The following is a 14,660-nucleotide window of genomic DNA, read 5'->3' as shown; positions in this document are numbered from 1 at the left end:
AACCCCTCTTTGTACTGCAGCATATCCTTTCACTCAAGATTTCCAAGACAAGTCTCATCTCTGAGGCCCTCGTCTGTATATATCAACCAATAAGGGCCTGTCTGCTCACTTATGACCTCCTGAATCACGCACAGATCCTCTCTGTCTGCTTAACTCTGTGCTACAGAAAGCTTTCCTTCACCTAAGCATGGTCAGCTACTCTTAGGGAAGAGTCCTCACAAAATCTTTAGAGGCTTTCCCTCATCCTGCAGGGAGTGGCTGAGGCAAGGCAGGCAGCAGCCACCTCCTGTGCTTTCCAGTAAGGTTCTTGAGCAGAGCAGAACATGCTTTAACTGGTTGTTATGGTTCACAGGCACAACCCCGTCACTTTGTGGTGCAGCTTGTTCAATACTTATCCCAAATTACCACTTCACTCCACCTGGCACCAAGTAATTTAAGCAGCAGAGCCTTTCATTTTAAGTTGGAGGGAACCAGTACAGAGATCACATTCATAAACCCTTGACTCAAGAGTGATCCGTGAGAATTCTAATAACTTCATGCAGTGTTTTGTCAGATAACCAAGCCATGGAGGCACAACTGAACAAATGACAGCGATTAAGGTTTTTAAAACACATTAGCAGGGCTGCTTTATTCTAAACCAAATTGTAAACACTAATTTAACTTTTGAAAGGCATATGCTTATTACATTACTACTCAATAGGCATTTTAAGCTACACGGATATGTGTACACGACGTCTGTCATTACTGTTAACTTTCAGTAATGGTTCACCTGTAAAAGAAACCTTTTATCAACTTAAGAAAATGGGTTTTTTGCTGGCTCAAAATAAAGTATTCACAAAATGCTTAGATCCTGCCAGAGTATTGTATATTAACACTGAAGTGCTGTTCATTAAACACCACTGGCATGCACGAAACAAGTGCATGAATTACAAACCAAATATTTCTGGTGTGAATTTTGTAGAAATCGTTTAGAGAACACTGTAATGCAAAGCTTCCCTGAGTTTGTTCACTTGATCACAGTCAGCATGTTATTCAAGCTGCTTCAAGCCAGATAGGCAGGAACTGGAAGACCACCAGAAACCACTTATTAAAGCAAAGCCATTCCTTGAGAAAACCCAGCTCTTTTCACAAAGGCTGAAAGAACTCACACAAAACTGTATTTGAAGTTCTTTTCAGCCACAAAAACTCTGGACAAAAAGCACCTCCAAAGAGCTGTGAGCCATGCACATATCAATCACATGAGGATGCTCAAAATTATCTCTGTTCTTCATAAAGTAGGTCTAAACTACTATTTTTACTGGGAATTTAGAGATTTCTCCCAAACTGGGAACTGGACAGTATACAATGACTCTTGATATTGCTGTGCTTTAATCACATTCTGCCTCTGGAAATGGACAAACTATTCAATCTTTTGAAATTCAAGAGGAGTTAATTAATTAAGATGATGAGGAATTTTATACAAGTGTTGATGTAGAAGCTGAATCATCTTTCAGTCACAAGGAAGCTACAACCAGCCTTCGTGTCCATATTTCATTCATAAAATCCACAGTGAACTTACTCTTGAAGTGAGCTTAAATTTCAAATGAATTTTTCAAAGGCATTGCAGCATCTCAGATTTTAATAGCCTGAAACAGCATGTCCTGAACCAAACTTTTAATTCTTTCAGGTTAAAAAAAAAAAAAAAACAACACTGGATTTTCTCCCATCTGCTGAAAAGAAGTCACTAATAAGCATGGAATTACAAAGTGTTCTTGCTGATGTCTTTTACAACAGCATGAAAATGCAGGTTCCCCAAGGCCAACTAATATCTATCTGGAAGGGAAAAAAAATCAGCAGTGTTTTAACAAGCACTCAAACTAATATCATCACCTTGCTGTTCACTGGCTTGGTCAGGGACATGGGACTACGTTACTGTGACAGAAAAATGATTGAGCAGGAAGTCCATCGCAGGTACAAACTGATTTGCAAAGCCCTGCAGAGCTGCAAGACCGCTACATTTTCATTGTTCATCCCTTCAGAGTTCAAAACATGAATATCCCCCAGCTTCTGCCCTACATTTAGTTAAATTTAATACCAATGCAATGTTTTTATTACCAAAAACTTCTTACATGGAGGACAGAGCAGAGAAAGAGAGAAATAAAAAGGGAAATACCTGTTTCTCTGCATTAAGCCTTAAAAAAAAAACAACCTGAATGTGCTTTTTTTTTTAAAGTTGAAGCAAATCCTTACTAAGTAAAAGGACAATTCCAACAATTCTTATTGTTAGCTGCCTACAGCACTGCTTCTCCTTTGAAAGCTGTCTTAGTTGATTCCAACCATGTCTACATCTCATAATAATTCCTCATATTGAGCAAACTAAAAAAAAAAAAGATAGAGGCAAAACGTTTCAGCAACTATAAAATTAGGCTTTTGATACTATCTTAAATAAAGCCCTATTGTAAAATATTTTTCAGCCCATCCTCACTCATGCCTCTAAAAAACAGACTCATGTATTAGATGTAAATTGGAAGGAAAAACAATGGTAACCAAAAGACAGTCAGTAACAGCAGCTATGGTCAGATAAACATAGTCAATCATCTTGCAGAAAGAGAGTCACACAGGTTCTTTAGTAAAGTCTGCAACAGTAAGTAAATTCTCAACATTTCCTGGCACTGATGCTCTATCTCTTGCCAACACAGTGACTAACATATACAAAGTCAAGTTACTATCGCTGGTGTTGACACCAGGCTGTTTGAGGAGAAATACCAGGAGAAGTAAGATGAGTCTGCTCTGATGGGGAAGACTTAAAGAAATTACAACACTAACACTCCTTTTGTAATAAAAATACAGCTTCAAATTTAAAGCACATATTTAAATCATAGCCCTTCATTTAAGGTATCACTCTCCCACACGTAAAAATCTGTATCTTCAACTTGTAAACTGTTTACCAACATTGAAGATGATGTCTCTTCCTTGCTCTTCTAATTTAAAGACAGTCACAAAGCTCTGCATTTTATATTGTGCACTAGGTTGCCCTCAGAATCAAAGGTTGGATATATGCAAGATTGATATATGCAGGGGCAGCCACGAGCAATGGCAAGCATGCAAATATATTGCTAGAACAGCTATGTGAATTATTGGTATTCTCTGCACTGTGCTTATTCAGATCATAAAAATTTCCATCGTTTCTAACCCAGTATCTTTCCTCTGCTCACATAAGAACCCTCCAGAAAAAGGCCACAGCTAGAAACAAGATCTTGAATTACAGCTGTGATAAAGTAAAGCCTCCTTTTTGAATGGCATACATAGGCCTCTACCATTTTTTTATTTGCTTTCATTTGAATAACATGCAAAATGCACAAGATGCTCAGCTGCACCAATAGGCATGTTTGCAGAGCTCTTGGTACCTCTCAAACTACTCTCCCCACACTTTTGACCTATAAATACCATGCTACAGTAAGTCATACAACCACCATACTACCACACACATTTTTAAAACATCATCTTAGTTGCGCTTTCGAGACAATAATAATTTAAGAAGTTTGCTTCAGTTGGTTAGCTATATAAATTCCAGTATTTTATTGCAAAGTACGTGACAAATCTTTTTAACCTCTCAGATTAGGGAAGCTATAAAAAAAAAAAAAATTCAGAAAAAAACAGAACTTGATACTAACTGCTGGGAAAAAAGTTAAAAACCAGAGACTTTCTTTCACAAAAAGTTACTCTGAGAATCAAGCAACATTTCTTTATGTTACCATAATCTGCTGTACTGAACACATAGTTATTAGCCCTGTATATTTGTGGACTGTGTTTTCAGTAAAAATGTTCCACCCCTCACTTGTTTCATGTTGTCTTCACTAACTTTTTATAGCAAGAGTATTATATAAAAGACAACTGAAATATTTAATGTGAAAGAGCACAAAGGGTCTTTCAAACTGTTCTATAAAAGAGAAGCAATGCTATAATATCCTGAAGATACAGCACAGTATAAAATTCCTTTAATAGATAATCTGAGTTTATTTCTCCTATAAATGCAACATATGAAATACATTTTTTTTCAACACTTACAAAAGTAGTGTTTAAGAACAGTGAAGTTCCCTTACAGCCAACCTAAATTTTCTTTCAGGAAACTTAACACTCGATTCTACTGATTTTTCTGACTGAGGTATCTGTTTACAAAACAAGATTCATTATTGCTCAGTATAAACACAATTACCATCTGGCCCATCTTTCCTTTAAGTGCTGTGTTCAAAATATCTGCACTAGTGCACAGTAGCAATATAATAGTCTTCCCAGTTTTACTAAGCAAGCTAATATAGGATAAAGTCAAGTTTGGGAACTGAAGCTATACCATGTAGTTTCACTTGTGCCAAGCCATTCTAAAACCACGCGCTTGTTCCAGTTGAAAGCACTAATGAGGACACCAGTTGCTGTTAACCTGGCACACCTTCACCTTCTCAATTTTGCTGTTAAAATCTACCGCTAGTGTGGATTTCAGGAACATAGGACAATCCTGCCACCTAGAGCCCAAACACAAAGTTGTCTTTTAAATTTTACTCTTGACCTTTCTACTAGCCCTGCTATAACATAATTTAAATATTTTCTGGTTACGAGGCCAAATAAAAGTTTACCGAAATTGTGGTAACTGCAGTGTTAATCCCCTCACAGGTGACTTCTCTAGTAAGAATGCTCAAAAGTTACCAGAACAAAGCAATTTGTCACAGCATTACTTCAAAGATGCTAGGTTACTGTTAAGAGGATCAATCCTATGAATAAGACACAAATACTTAAAAAAAAAAACCCCACCAAGTATGCAAATATTAACTTGCAGTTGTAATATTTTCCAGGTGAGAACATTAAAAATATTGGCCACCACCAAGATGAGATTCCTTTGGGGAAAATACAAAATCCTGCTATTACGTACAAGAACAGAAAACACAAGGAATAACACTGAAATAGTTTAGAGCAAGATACTATATTAGATAAACTGGGGCTGGTCTTGTTCAACATCTTGATCAACAACCTGGATGAGGGGACAGAGTGACCCTCAGCAAGTTCCCTGATGACACCAAACTGAGAGGACTGGCTGATTCACCAGAGGCTGTGCTGCAATTCAGTGGGATCTTGATTGGCTTGAGAGTTGGGCAGAGAAGAACTTCATGAGGCTCAACAAGGACAAGTGCAGAGCCCTGCATCTGGGGAGGAACAACCCCATGTACCAGTACAGGCTAGGGATTGACCTGCTGGAAAGCAGCTCCAAGAGAGAGACCTGGGAGTGCTGGTTGACAATAAACTAACCATGAGCCAGCAATGTGCCCTCGTGGCCATTCTGGGATACATTAAGAAGAGTGTGGGCAGAAGGCTGAGGGAGGTTCTCCTCCTCCTCTACTCTGCCCTGGTGAGGCCTCATCTGGAGTCCCGTGTCCAGCTTTGGGATTGCCAGCTCAAGAGAGACAGGGAATTTCTAGGAAGTCCAGTGCAGGGCCACCAAGATGATCAGGGGACTGGAATGTCTTCCTTATGAGGAAAGGCTGCAGGAACTGAGGAGACTGAGGAGGGATCTCATTAATATTTACAAATATCGATATGGTTGGTAGATGTCAGGAGGTTGGGGCATCACTTTTTTTCTGTTGTATCTAGTGACAGAACAAGGGGTGATGGGAAGAAGCTGCAACATAGAAATGTCATTTAAACATAAGGAAAAACTATTTCACTGTTGAGGTGAGGGAGCCCTGGCACAGGCTGCCCAGGGAGGCTTCTTCCTTGGAGGTCTTCAAGATCCACCTGGACATGTTCCTGTGTGACCTGATCTAGGTTGACCTGCTTCTGCAGGGTGTTGGACCAGATGATCTCTAAAGGTCCCTTCCAACACCTACCATTCTGTGATTCCACAATTGTGAGTTACATCCAGGGGAAATGCTACATGCCAGGAAAGCATTAAGCCTTCTAGGTCAACCATAAACTCCAGTCACCTTACTCAGCTCTGGACCTGGCACCATGCACACAAGGAGAAGCTGAAGCTGGAGCAGTAGAGAGGTGGGGAAATAAAAATCAACCTTTTGGAATTCAATACATACAACCCACAGTCACAATCTATACAATCAGTCTATTCCCTCCTGTGTAAATGTCCTTTTTTTATGGATACACAATACACTGGGCATCATCAACCTTTTTTACCCCATCCAAGAAGCACAGCAAACAGTATATAACCAGTATGGACTCACATATATTAAGCGTGTTTCACTGTTGTTCCATCCTCCAAATACATCTGTGAATGCTGAAACTCTTGCTTAGACTACTTTAATTTTCTCCTACAGGAAAAGTTCAGCTGCCACAAACACATTTACAGTAGAGATGAATGAGGAGGCTTTTGCTTCAGAAAAGACTGCTGAAGCCTGCTACAGGAGATTATAAAAATCAAAAGATTATTTAGGAAGGAAAGAAAGACAGGAAAGCTGGATATGAAAGAAAGGAATCCATTTCAGTTTGAACATTCTTCTAGGTCTTCAATAGGTTGTTTTACAAAATAACCACTCATTTATCTAAAAACATGTACATAACATAGCTGAAACGCAGTAAATCAAAACTTAACACCCCAAACACAATGGTGTGGAGTCAAAACTACTGGAGAAGAAAGCCAGTTCCACATACAAAGGTTATCCCAATAAAGAAGTAATTTTTGCTACAGTTTTCCTCTAAAATCTGCAGTTTCAAAAGTGTCAATACTAATTCTAACATCTCTTCACCAGATAATATTTCAGTTCAAATTGATTCAACACAAATAAAAATCTCACAAACTTAATCAGTTCTCCAGAAACAGAATCCATACTCAGTGGCATGACTACATTATCAAGAACTGATTCATATCCTTCCAAGGTAATGTAAGCGCCCAGAATTATTATGTCTGCTTTATACAAAAGTCCCAACAAAAAAACGCAATGAGGCACTTACTGCAGCAAGAAACTTTGTCCAAGTATCAATCTACAGACTAAATAATTTTTATCTTTTCTTCTTTAAGCTTCTCTGCCCAGCATATTTATCTGCATCAGGTCTGAAGACAGTAATTTTGTGTTTGTGAAGACTGAGAAGGACTACATAAAGAGTAAGAACAAACAGAAGACATTAATTTCACAAAGCCTCCAACACCTGTGGCTGTTAAAAGAACGATAAAGGAACTCAGAAGCAGCTCTAGCAGCAAGTACTTTCAAACTGCATTTGAAATTTGACTACATTTTCAGTTGGTTAGACTGTCAGCTGACTCATCAAAACAATCATGTTATGTTGCATGCTTTTAGTCCAACTTGAAATTAAATTGCTTTGAACAATATATCCTCTCAAATATTTCTAAAATTAACCTACAAGAGGAAAAAAAATCCTCTTAGATTAAACAGATTCAGCTTAGCTCTGAAAAGTGATTACATAAGAATGTCACATTATTCATAAAATCTAGAAGACTACACTACAGACTTGGGGAAGGCCAAGGGATGTTTAAAACACACAGTGCAGGATGACTCATCCACTAGCAATTAAATCAAAGAGTATCTTTTCAAAAGATGGTAGAACTGCATAATAATCAGGCAGAAGACTATGGAAAAATACCTAAACAATAAGTTCTAAGCAAAATATAAAAATAAGCAAGCAAGCACTCAGATGAGAGGTAACTGCTGAAGAATATTCTACAACAGGAGTGTCAATGCATCCAATCCAACATTATTGTAAACAAAAAGCCCTAGAGCTAGGGGAAAAAAAAACCACACCACCATAACTTCAGCAAGGGGAGCTACAAAACAACGAAGGTCATTTCAAAAGATAATTAAAGCAGCATCTAAAAGGGCAGGATGCGACTATCATGACAACTTCTAAAGATGTCGAAAGAGAACATTGAAGAATCACTGGAGACTTAAAAAAAATATCCTGGAACAGTTCTATAAAGCAAAAAAGACTATTTTAAGTAAAAAGCAAGCTGCAGAGTCAGAAAATGTGTCCAAAACAGGAAAGAGTAAATACAGTTAAGATTATTGCCATCTACATAGAACTTTGAGGAGCTTCTTGCTGAAGGAATCAGTACTTTTTTCAAACACATCAAAATCAGAGGAAACCTGCCAGAAAACTCACAGGAAAAATAGATTATTTTCTTTTTGCTGTGGCTTGATCTTCTCAGTGTTTTCCTTTTGCATCTCAAGCTATCGCTGCGTCTTTATTTTTTAGTACAGAGAACACTGGGAAAGTTCACATACAGGAGTTTTTCCTCTGTAGAAGACAGCTGGAGGAGTTGCCTCAAACTGTAGCAAATTTTGAAAGAATAATCAAACTGAAGTTTTGGGGTGCTCACTCTTTGTTAGCATTGAGTTCTAAAGGAAATCAGATGTTAAGAAGTCAGATGCTACATGGTATGTAAACTAATGCTGAAGTCAATTTTGGTTTTAGCATTCTAGGATTGAAGAGACTGCAGATAAATCTACACCTAGCAGGTAGTGAAAATTTAAAATAAAAAGAATTACCAAGGAAATTAGCAATTCAAGTATCCTATAGGAAAGTCAAAACAGCATTTACAGAGAGGCAACATGCTGCTTTAATCTACAGGTTTTTTTAAATGAATAGACAAGTAGATAAGTAATCATATGCCTGACAGAACATACCTGAGTTTCCCAACACCTTTTGAGAAGGTTCTCACAAAGGTCCTTTAAAAACCAAAACCAACCAACCAACTAACCAAAAAAACCCACTTAAATCACAGCCCTGGGTAACAAGTGATGCTTCCCCATCTACTACACTGTTACTTGTACAAAAATACAAACATTAACATTCCACGATTTCTGTTCATGCTACCAAGAATGCTCCTGAAATCCTGCACAAATAGAAACAAAGACTTGCTATTATACCTATTATATTCATAAGGCCAAAGCAATAGCATGCAGGAGTCCAAGAAGAAACTTGATATCTTGCTTGTCTTTCTCCCCGTGGTAGGTTTTGCTTAAAATCACTCTCTAATCTCACTGCTGTTAAAAGGGTACTACAAGAAAACACTCAGCATGTAACTCTTTCCCTAGTATCTGGGCAAGTTTCCTTTGGAAGACAGGTAGACATAAGTGCTGTGAACGAGTCACTGAAGGAAGCAACACGATGCAGATTCTTCCAGTACAAACATTTTCAATGACTACAACATTACCAATTTATCAACTGTTCAGCAGCAGGACTGCTATAAATCTCTCAGATTCAAAGCAGGAAAACTCACCCAGCATGTATCACGCAAGTACGTGCCACATACCTAGTAATTACCCTGTAATTCATGAATGAACTTATTTTACCACTTAATGCCATGAGACCAGGTTGTGAAAACGAGCAGTACATGAAATGCTGTGTAAGACAAATGGAAACTGGGATCTCATTTACTTCTAAACATTATTTTCCTGTGACAGTACTTAAAGAAGTAGTGAAGACAAAAGATGCAATTTGCTAACAACCTCAGGAAAACAGACATTTATGGTATTTTACAAATTGACTTACTGCGTCCTTGAGAAATTTAGTGTCATGTATCATTGCAATAAAGCAAGTCTAACTGTACAAAGAGAGCAAGCTGTCAGCTGTGCTCGCAACCACGTTCTGGATGGCACATTAGCTGCACTTGGTCAAGACATGGATTAAAGGAGCATGAAAGGACAAAAAACACACAGAAAAGCCTCCTCATGGTAACATTTCCTGGTTTTATTTATTTCAGCATTTTCTCTCCTAATTTCCTTGGTGTCTTCCACAGCTTAGCAGCCTTTGGGCTTTCAAAGTACACGTTTCTACTTCTATCAGTTACTCCCTGCTTTTGTTCACTTCAAACTCACAGGTACTTCCATACAGCCCTCCCAACTGTAGGGCTCCAGACAGCTTGTTTAAGAGCAATTACTTGGTATATTTTAAACAGCTGAAGCAAGTATTTTGAGATACTTCATTCCAGTAAGCCTAAAATGTATTCATAATCTGTTTTGTCACTGTGCCCACAGCCCTCCAAGCTTACCTCTACCTATATCCCTAAGAACAATCATCTATAGTTAACAAGCTAAAGATATAGAAAATTTAAAATGCAGTTTGGCATTTAGACCATAAAAATAGCTTGGTACCCAGAGCATTACCTTGCCTGTGCTTTGTAAGATTGTAGTTCTTGTCCTCCATACTCTCTCCCTGCTGACAATATCTCTGGTTACATCCACTTCAGCATCAACAAAACTTCTCTGTTTAAGAGCAGTTATGTCATCATCCAGATCAGTTTTGATAGTAGATCTTTTCTTTGCCATGATTTTTGCTTTGATAGCAGCAATTTTTTCCACTGACATGGCTTCAGACAAGGATCTAAATGAGCAAAAATAACAGAAGAAACTGAATAGTTGCACAAACAATTCTTCTAGAAGAACTTGTGAATGAGTAGCTTCACCCTGCTTGACGTTTAAGGCTTTGCCATAATAAAACAGTTACCTTACATATACTTGAAGATGACATAAGCTTCGCATTGCTGTTTTGGGCATGAGAATCAAATTTCTGATAAAAGACTCCATCCCAGCATTAGCACAAAAATATGTCGAAAAACCCCAACTATAACAAGCAGAAGATTACAAATGTAGAGCATCAGGACTAACACTTCCACTTACAACATCATCTGAATTTCATCTCTCTGTTATTTTTAATGTATTACAATTTTGTGCCCAATCAATTCCTGGCTGCTCTAAGGCTTTCAAAACATTAATCTAAATTTGGGCTGAGTTGTTGTTACACAGACTTGGCCACTTGGAAAACGTGTTACCTCTTCAGAGCATGTGGACCAAACAAACAACAGATGGTAGTAACTTTGTCCACATTAATCTGTGTTTGAGGTTGCCTAGTTTAGTCCAAGAGTGCAACATCTTTATATCTTTATCTGTTTGCTTTTAATTGTAAACACAGAATTTCATTGCCAAATGGTCAGCCCTATTGCTTTGCAGGTGAAATGAAGGAAGATGAAGGACTAATTCCACAATCCTCACAGCACATACCCAATTCAATTTTACTTGATTTTTTTTAATGAAATTACACAGAAAAATTAATACAAGTACTCGTTGTAAAGTATTCTTCTTTTACAAGTAAGCTGTTGGAAAGGAAACTTTTTGTGCTGCTGATAAACAAAGCAACAACTGTAACAAGCACAAAGTTCAAACTCATTGCCTGGAAATGTTAGCTGCTCTTTCTTAAAATAGGCAGTCTTTTACATTCAGCATTTAAAAATCTGTAAATATAGATTACAAAATAATTGCAAGTAATACTCAGTAATCGTCACTGCAGGATTGTCCCAACTCCAAATGAAGTGTGATACACTCAAGCTACTACCTGAATTACCAGTTTATACAAAACAATGTGTGTACATTGTTTGATCCTTAGACTTTCTGATTTTAAGTCAGATATGACAACCAGATGTGGGGTTTTTTTTCTCTATAGTTTCCTTTAAAGTACATCTATAGAAAAGATGGTGAGGAAGATGACATTCAAAATATGTATTTTTTATGTGATTAGGTGTAATTATGGGTCCTATAAATGTCTCAACTACGCTATACTAATTGTGCCAAGTCTAACTTTTACATTTCATCCCAGGAAAAAGCAGTCAAGCATTTGCAGTATTGTTTATGCTCAAGAGAAATTTCTCAAGAGTGCAGTTGGTCTATCAAGAGAAACTACTTATCTCCAAAATCAAGTGTAGACAAAGGAGTCAGTTCATTCTCACTTGTACACATTCACTGGAGGATGCATGACTTCCACGTTACAAGATGGGAGCTGACACGCTAAAGAAATTTAGCTGCTACCTTTACTCAGGTTTTTGAAAAAGAGCTATTACAGCCTGGTATCCTACTAAGCTCAAGACCAATCTTGCCAGAATTCCACTTCCTCTCTGCTTGGCTTTGAGAAGACATGGTGTAAGACTCAAAACCAGATGTCCTTCTTTGTAAAATTCTGGAAAAGGAAAGTTGATGAGCAAGTTTTTAAGCACGTGAATACTGATTACTACTTCTGGCAATGACAGTGCATTATCCTCTGGTAGACTACTGCCTCTTCAGAGGCAAGTTCACCTCTGTAGGGAGTCAAACAGAGGTTAGGTTACCCTTTATCAGTTCTCACAATGTTTATCTCCCTTGGCCTGCAAGATACTCCTCAAAACAAGATATTTTTCTTAGAAACAAGAGACATTCTGCTTCCCCTTGCAGTTCTGCTCATTGTATTTGACTGCTTAGATAAACACCATGACAGAAAAAAGCAGAAATGGCAGACTTGGTGGGAGGAAGAGACAACAATCTGCTAACTCCTGAAGACAAACCAAATCTCATGCTATCTAAACTTCCACTCAAGAACAAGGGTCTGACCAGGCATGAAATTCTGCCTCCTCAAGCATTGCTGATGATAGCCCCTAAGGGAGGGAAGACTTCTATTGAGAGCTGTTGGACAAAAGTATAACTGCTGCCTTGAATAACACACAAATTGTTAACAGCCATTTAATTAAGTATTATCCATAAGAATAAGTATTCCTACCTGATCTGCTCCGTTTGCACAATACCTTCTTTGTGCCCTTCCAACCGGGCTGCCAGCCGCTCCTTGTCAAGGCGCACACACTCTTCATCCTAGCAGTAACAGTCATGGGTCATTGTCATGTTTACATTTTCTTGAAAAATAAATAAATATAACTAGAAATTAAGCTATTCAGATATTTCTTTTCCACATTTGCAAGGACAAATGTGTCCAATTATTTTTTTATCTGTACACTAGCATTAACTGTACAGTAACATTCTGGAAAACTCCTCTCCAGAGCCACAAAGTGTAATTAGAATAATGAAAAGGAAACTACCATTCCCTCAAAGAGTTTTGCTCAAGCAACAATTTAGAAGAATAGAAAAAACAGTCAAGAGAACTTGAAGCTGCCAAAGAATGACTATATTCAGGTAGGACAATACATATACAGACGTATATATATTTTAAGGTAAACTTACCAGACACTCAAATTTGCCCAGATATTTAATCAGTGAAAATAACTGCTTAGAATTGTTATATCTTGATGTAGCAATTTGCTAAATGGCATTCCTAGTAAATATATTTAAAAAGTCAAAAGTAAGGAAGCCTACAGTTACTCAAGTCAGGTTTGAGACAGACGTGCAATTTGAGAAAGCAGCAGAGAGATGTAATTTTATGCCATCTTTTCAGCTTCTTAATGCTGGTACCACCTGTGTTCAATCTGTCTTAGTTCACCACAAAGCCTAAATCAGTATCAAGCCTGTCCTATTGCTAGCAGCTCTCTGGAAAGGTTGAAGGAAGGAAAACCAGTCATGCTCATGTATCAGGGGAGACCCAGAATCTCTACACGGAGATGATCTCAAATAGCTTAAAACAGACTTTACAAACTCTGAGCTGCTGGAACAGCAAGGAAATAAAAATAAGCTCATGAGGTTCATACATAGAGCTCTTGATTCTACAGATTATGATGGTGAAGATTTACAGTTTCAGAACATACTGGCACAACAAACACATCAGGTAGTATCACCAGTAGGTCATCTCACACTAATCATCTATTTATATGCCATTAAGAATGAATCAAGTTTTTAGGATTCAGGATTTAGGATTGCAGTCATAGCTTAGTACAAACAACGTTCAAATCCAATTCCTGAAAAAGGGAATTATCTATGTCGATATTTCTTCTTCTAAGAAGAAATCTAAAGCCTCAGTACTCTGAATATATACAGCTGGATTGATAAAAACTTCAGGGAGGAGACAACTAGATGAACATATATTTTTTCAAAAATTAAATAAATCATGAAAACCAACAGATCAGTTTTATAACCAGGCAGAGTTAAGTGATACATGTGCATAACAACTAGACACACAGCTTCTATTCAAAAGGTACTTGTGAAAATACACTGCTAAATTAATTACCTAAGACAAAGCTTGAGAAAATAGTTATCACAGAGACAGGCTCATATACTGCTACAGAGAGACTGAAATAGCAAGTAAAACCCAGCATTTCAGTTATGTCAACTCATGGTTGGCAAATAACCATAACCAGTCATTAAACAGCATTTATTCCAATCCCATAGCTCTTATCAGGCAGGTTATAATACAGCAGCCACTTACAGATGTGGTCAAGCTTTCCCCTTTCATCAACATCATCTAGCAACTAAAATTCCAAGTTTAAATCAGAGGCTTAAATTCTAACTCCTTCCGCTTCATGTTCACACTAAGAGAAGTCCTGTGTGACCCTAGAGGACGTGTAACCCAACTGAATTGCTACAAAAACAGTTAAATACTGTAATTTACCACCACCCCCAATTTGTAATGATGGCAGTTATTGTTATTACCTCTATCCTTGGTTTCTTTGCTTCTGCTAATATTTCATCTGCTGCTCTTTTAACTACAAGAAAAGAGATGGCATGAAAAATGCAGGATTGTAGCAGCTTTTCATAAAATAAACCTCCAAGTTACTTTTTAGTCACACTGTACCTTGAGTGGACCTTTGAAGACCAATTTCAAGTGGAGCACTTCTGTCTATACTCGATGAGGTTGCTGTAATCAAACACAACATTTCATTTAATTACAAAAGATTTGCAAAAGTATTCTAAGCACAAAAGGAATAAAGACAACAGATAATTGCAACAATGGAAATTCTAACTAATCAGATAGTCAAACAC

General features: G+C 37.6%; 1 protein-coding gene across 1 annotated transcript in view; it reads right to left on the bottom strand.

Annotated features, from left to right (window-relative positions):
• Nucleotides 1-14,660, bottom strand: part of CDC73 (cell division cycle 73) — a 101,301-nt gene that overhangs the window by 79,008 nt on the left and 7,633 nt on the right. Inside the window, exons 4-7 of the mRNA XM_062003856.1 lie at nt 14,473-14,535; nt 14,331-14,383; nt 12,517-12,605; nt 10,101-10,317 (exon numbers count right to left, since the gene is read on the bottom strand). Coding sequence (XP_061859840.1) covers nt 10,101-10,317; nt 12,517-12,605; nt 14,331-14,383; nt 14,473-14,535 — 422 coding nt within the window. The remainder of the gene's footprint in view (nt 1-10,100; nt 10,318-12,516; nt 12,606-14,330; nt 14,384-14,472; nt 14,536-14,660) is intronic.

This window comes from Colius striatus, chromosome 10 (assembly GCF_028858725.1).
Source record: "Colius striatus isolate bColStr4 chromosome 10, bColStr4.1.hap1, whole genome shotgun sequence".
Taxonomy (NCBI): Eukaryota; Metazoa; Chordata; class Aves; order Coliiformes; family Coliidae; genus Colius; species Colius striatus.
This window is presented reverse-complemented; position numbering and strand designations above follow the sequence as displayed.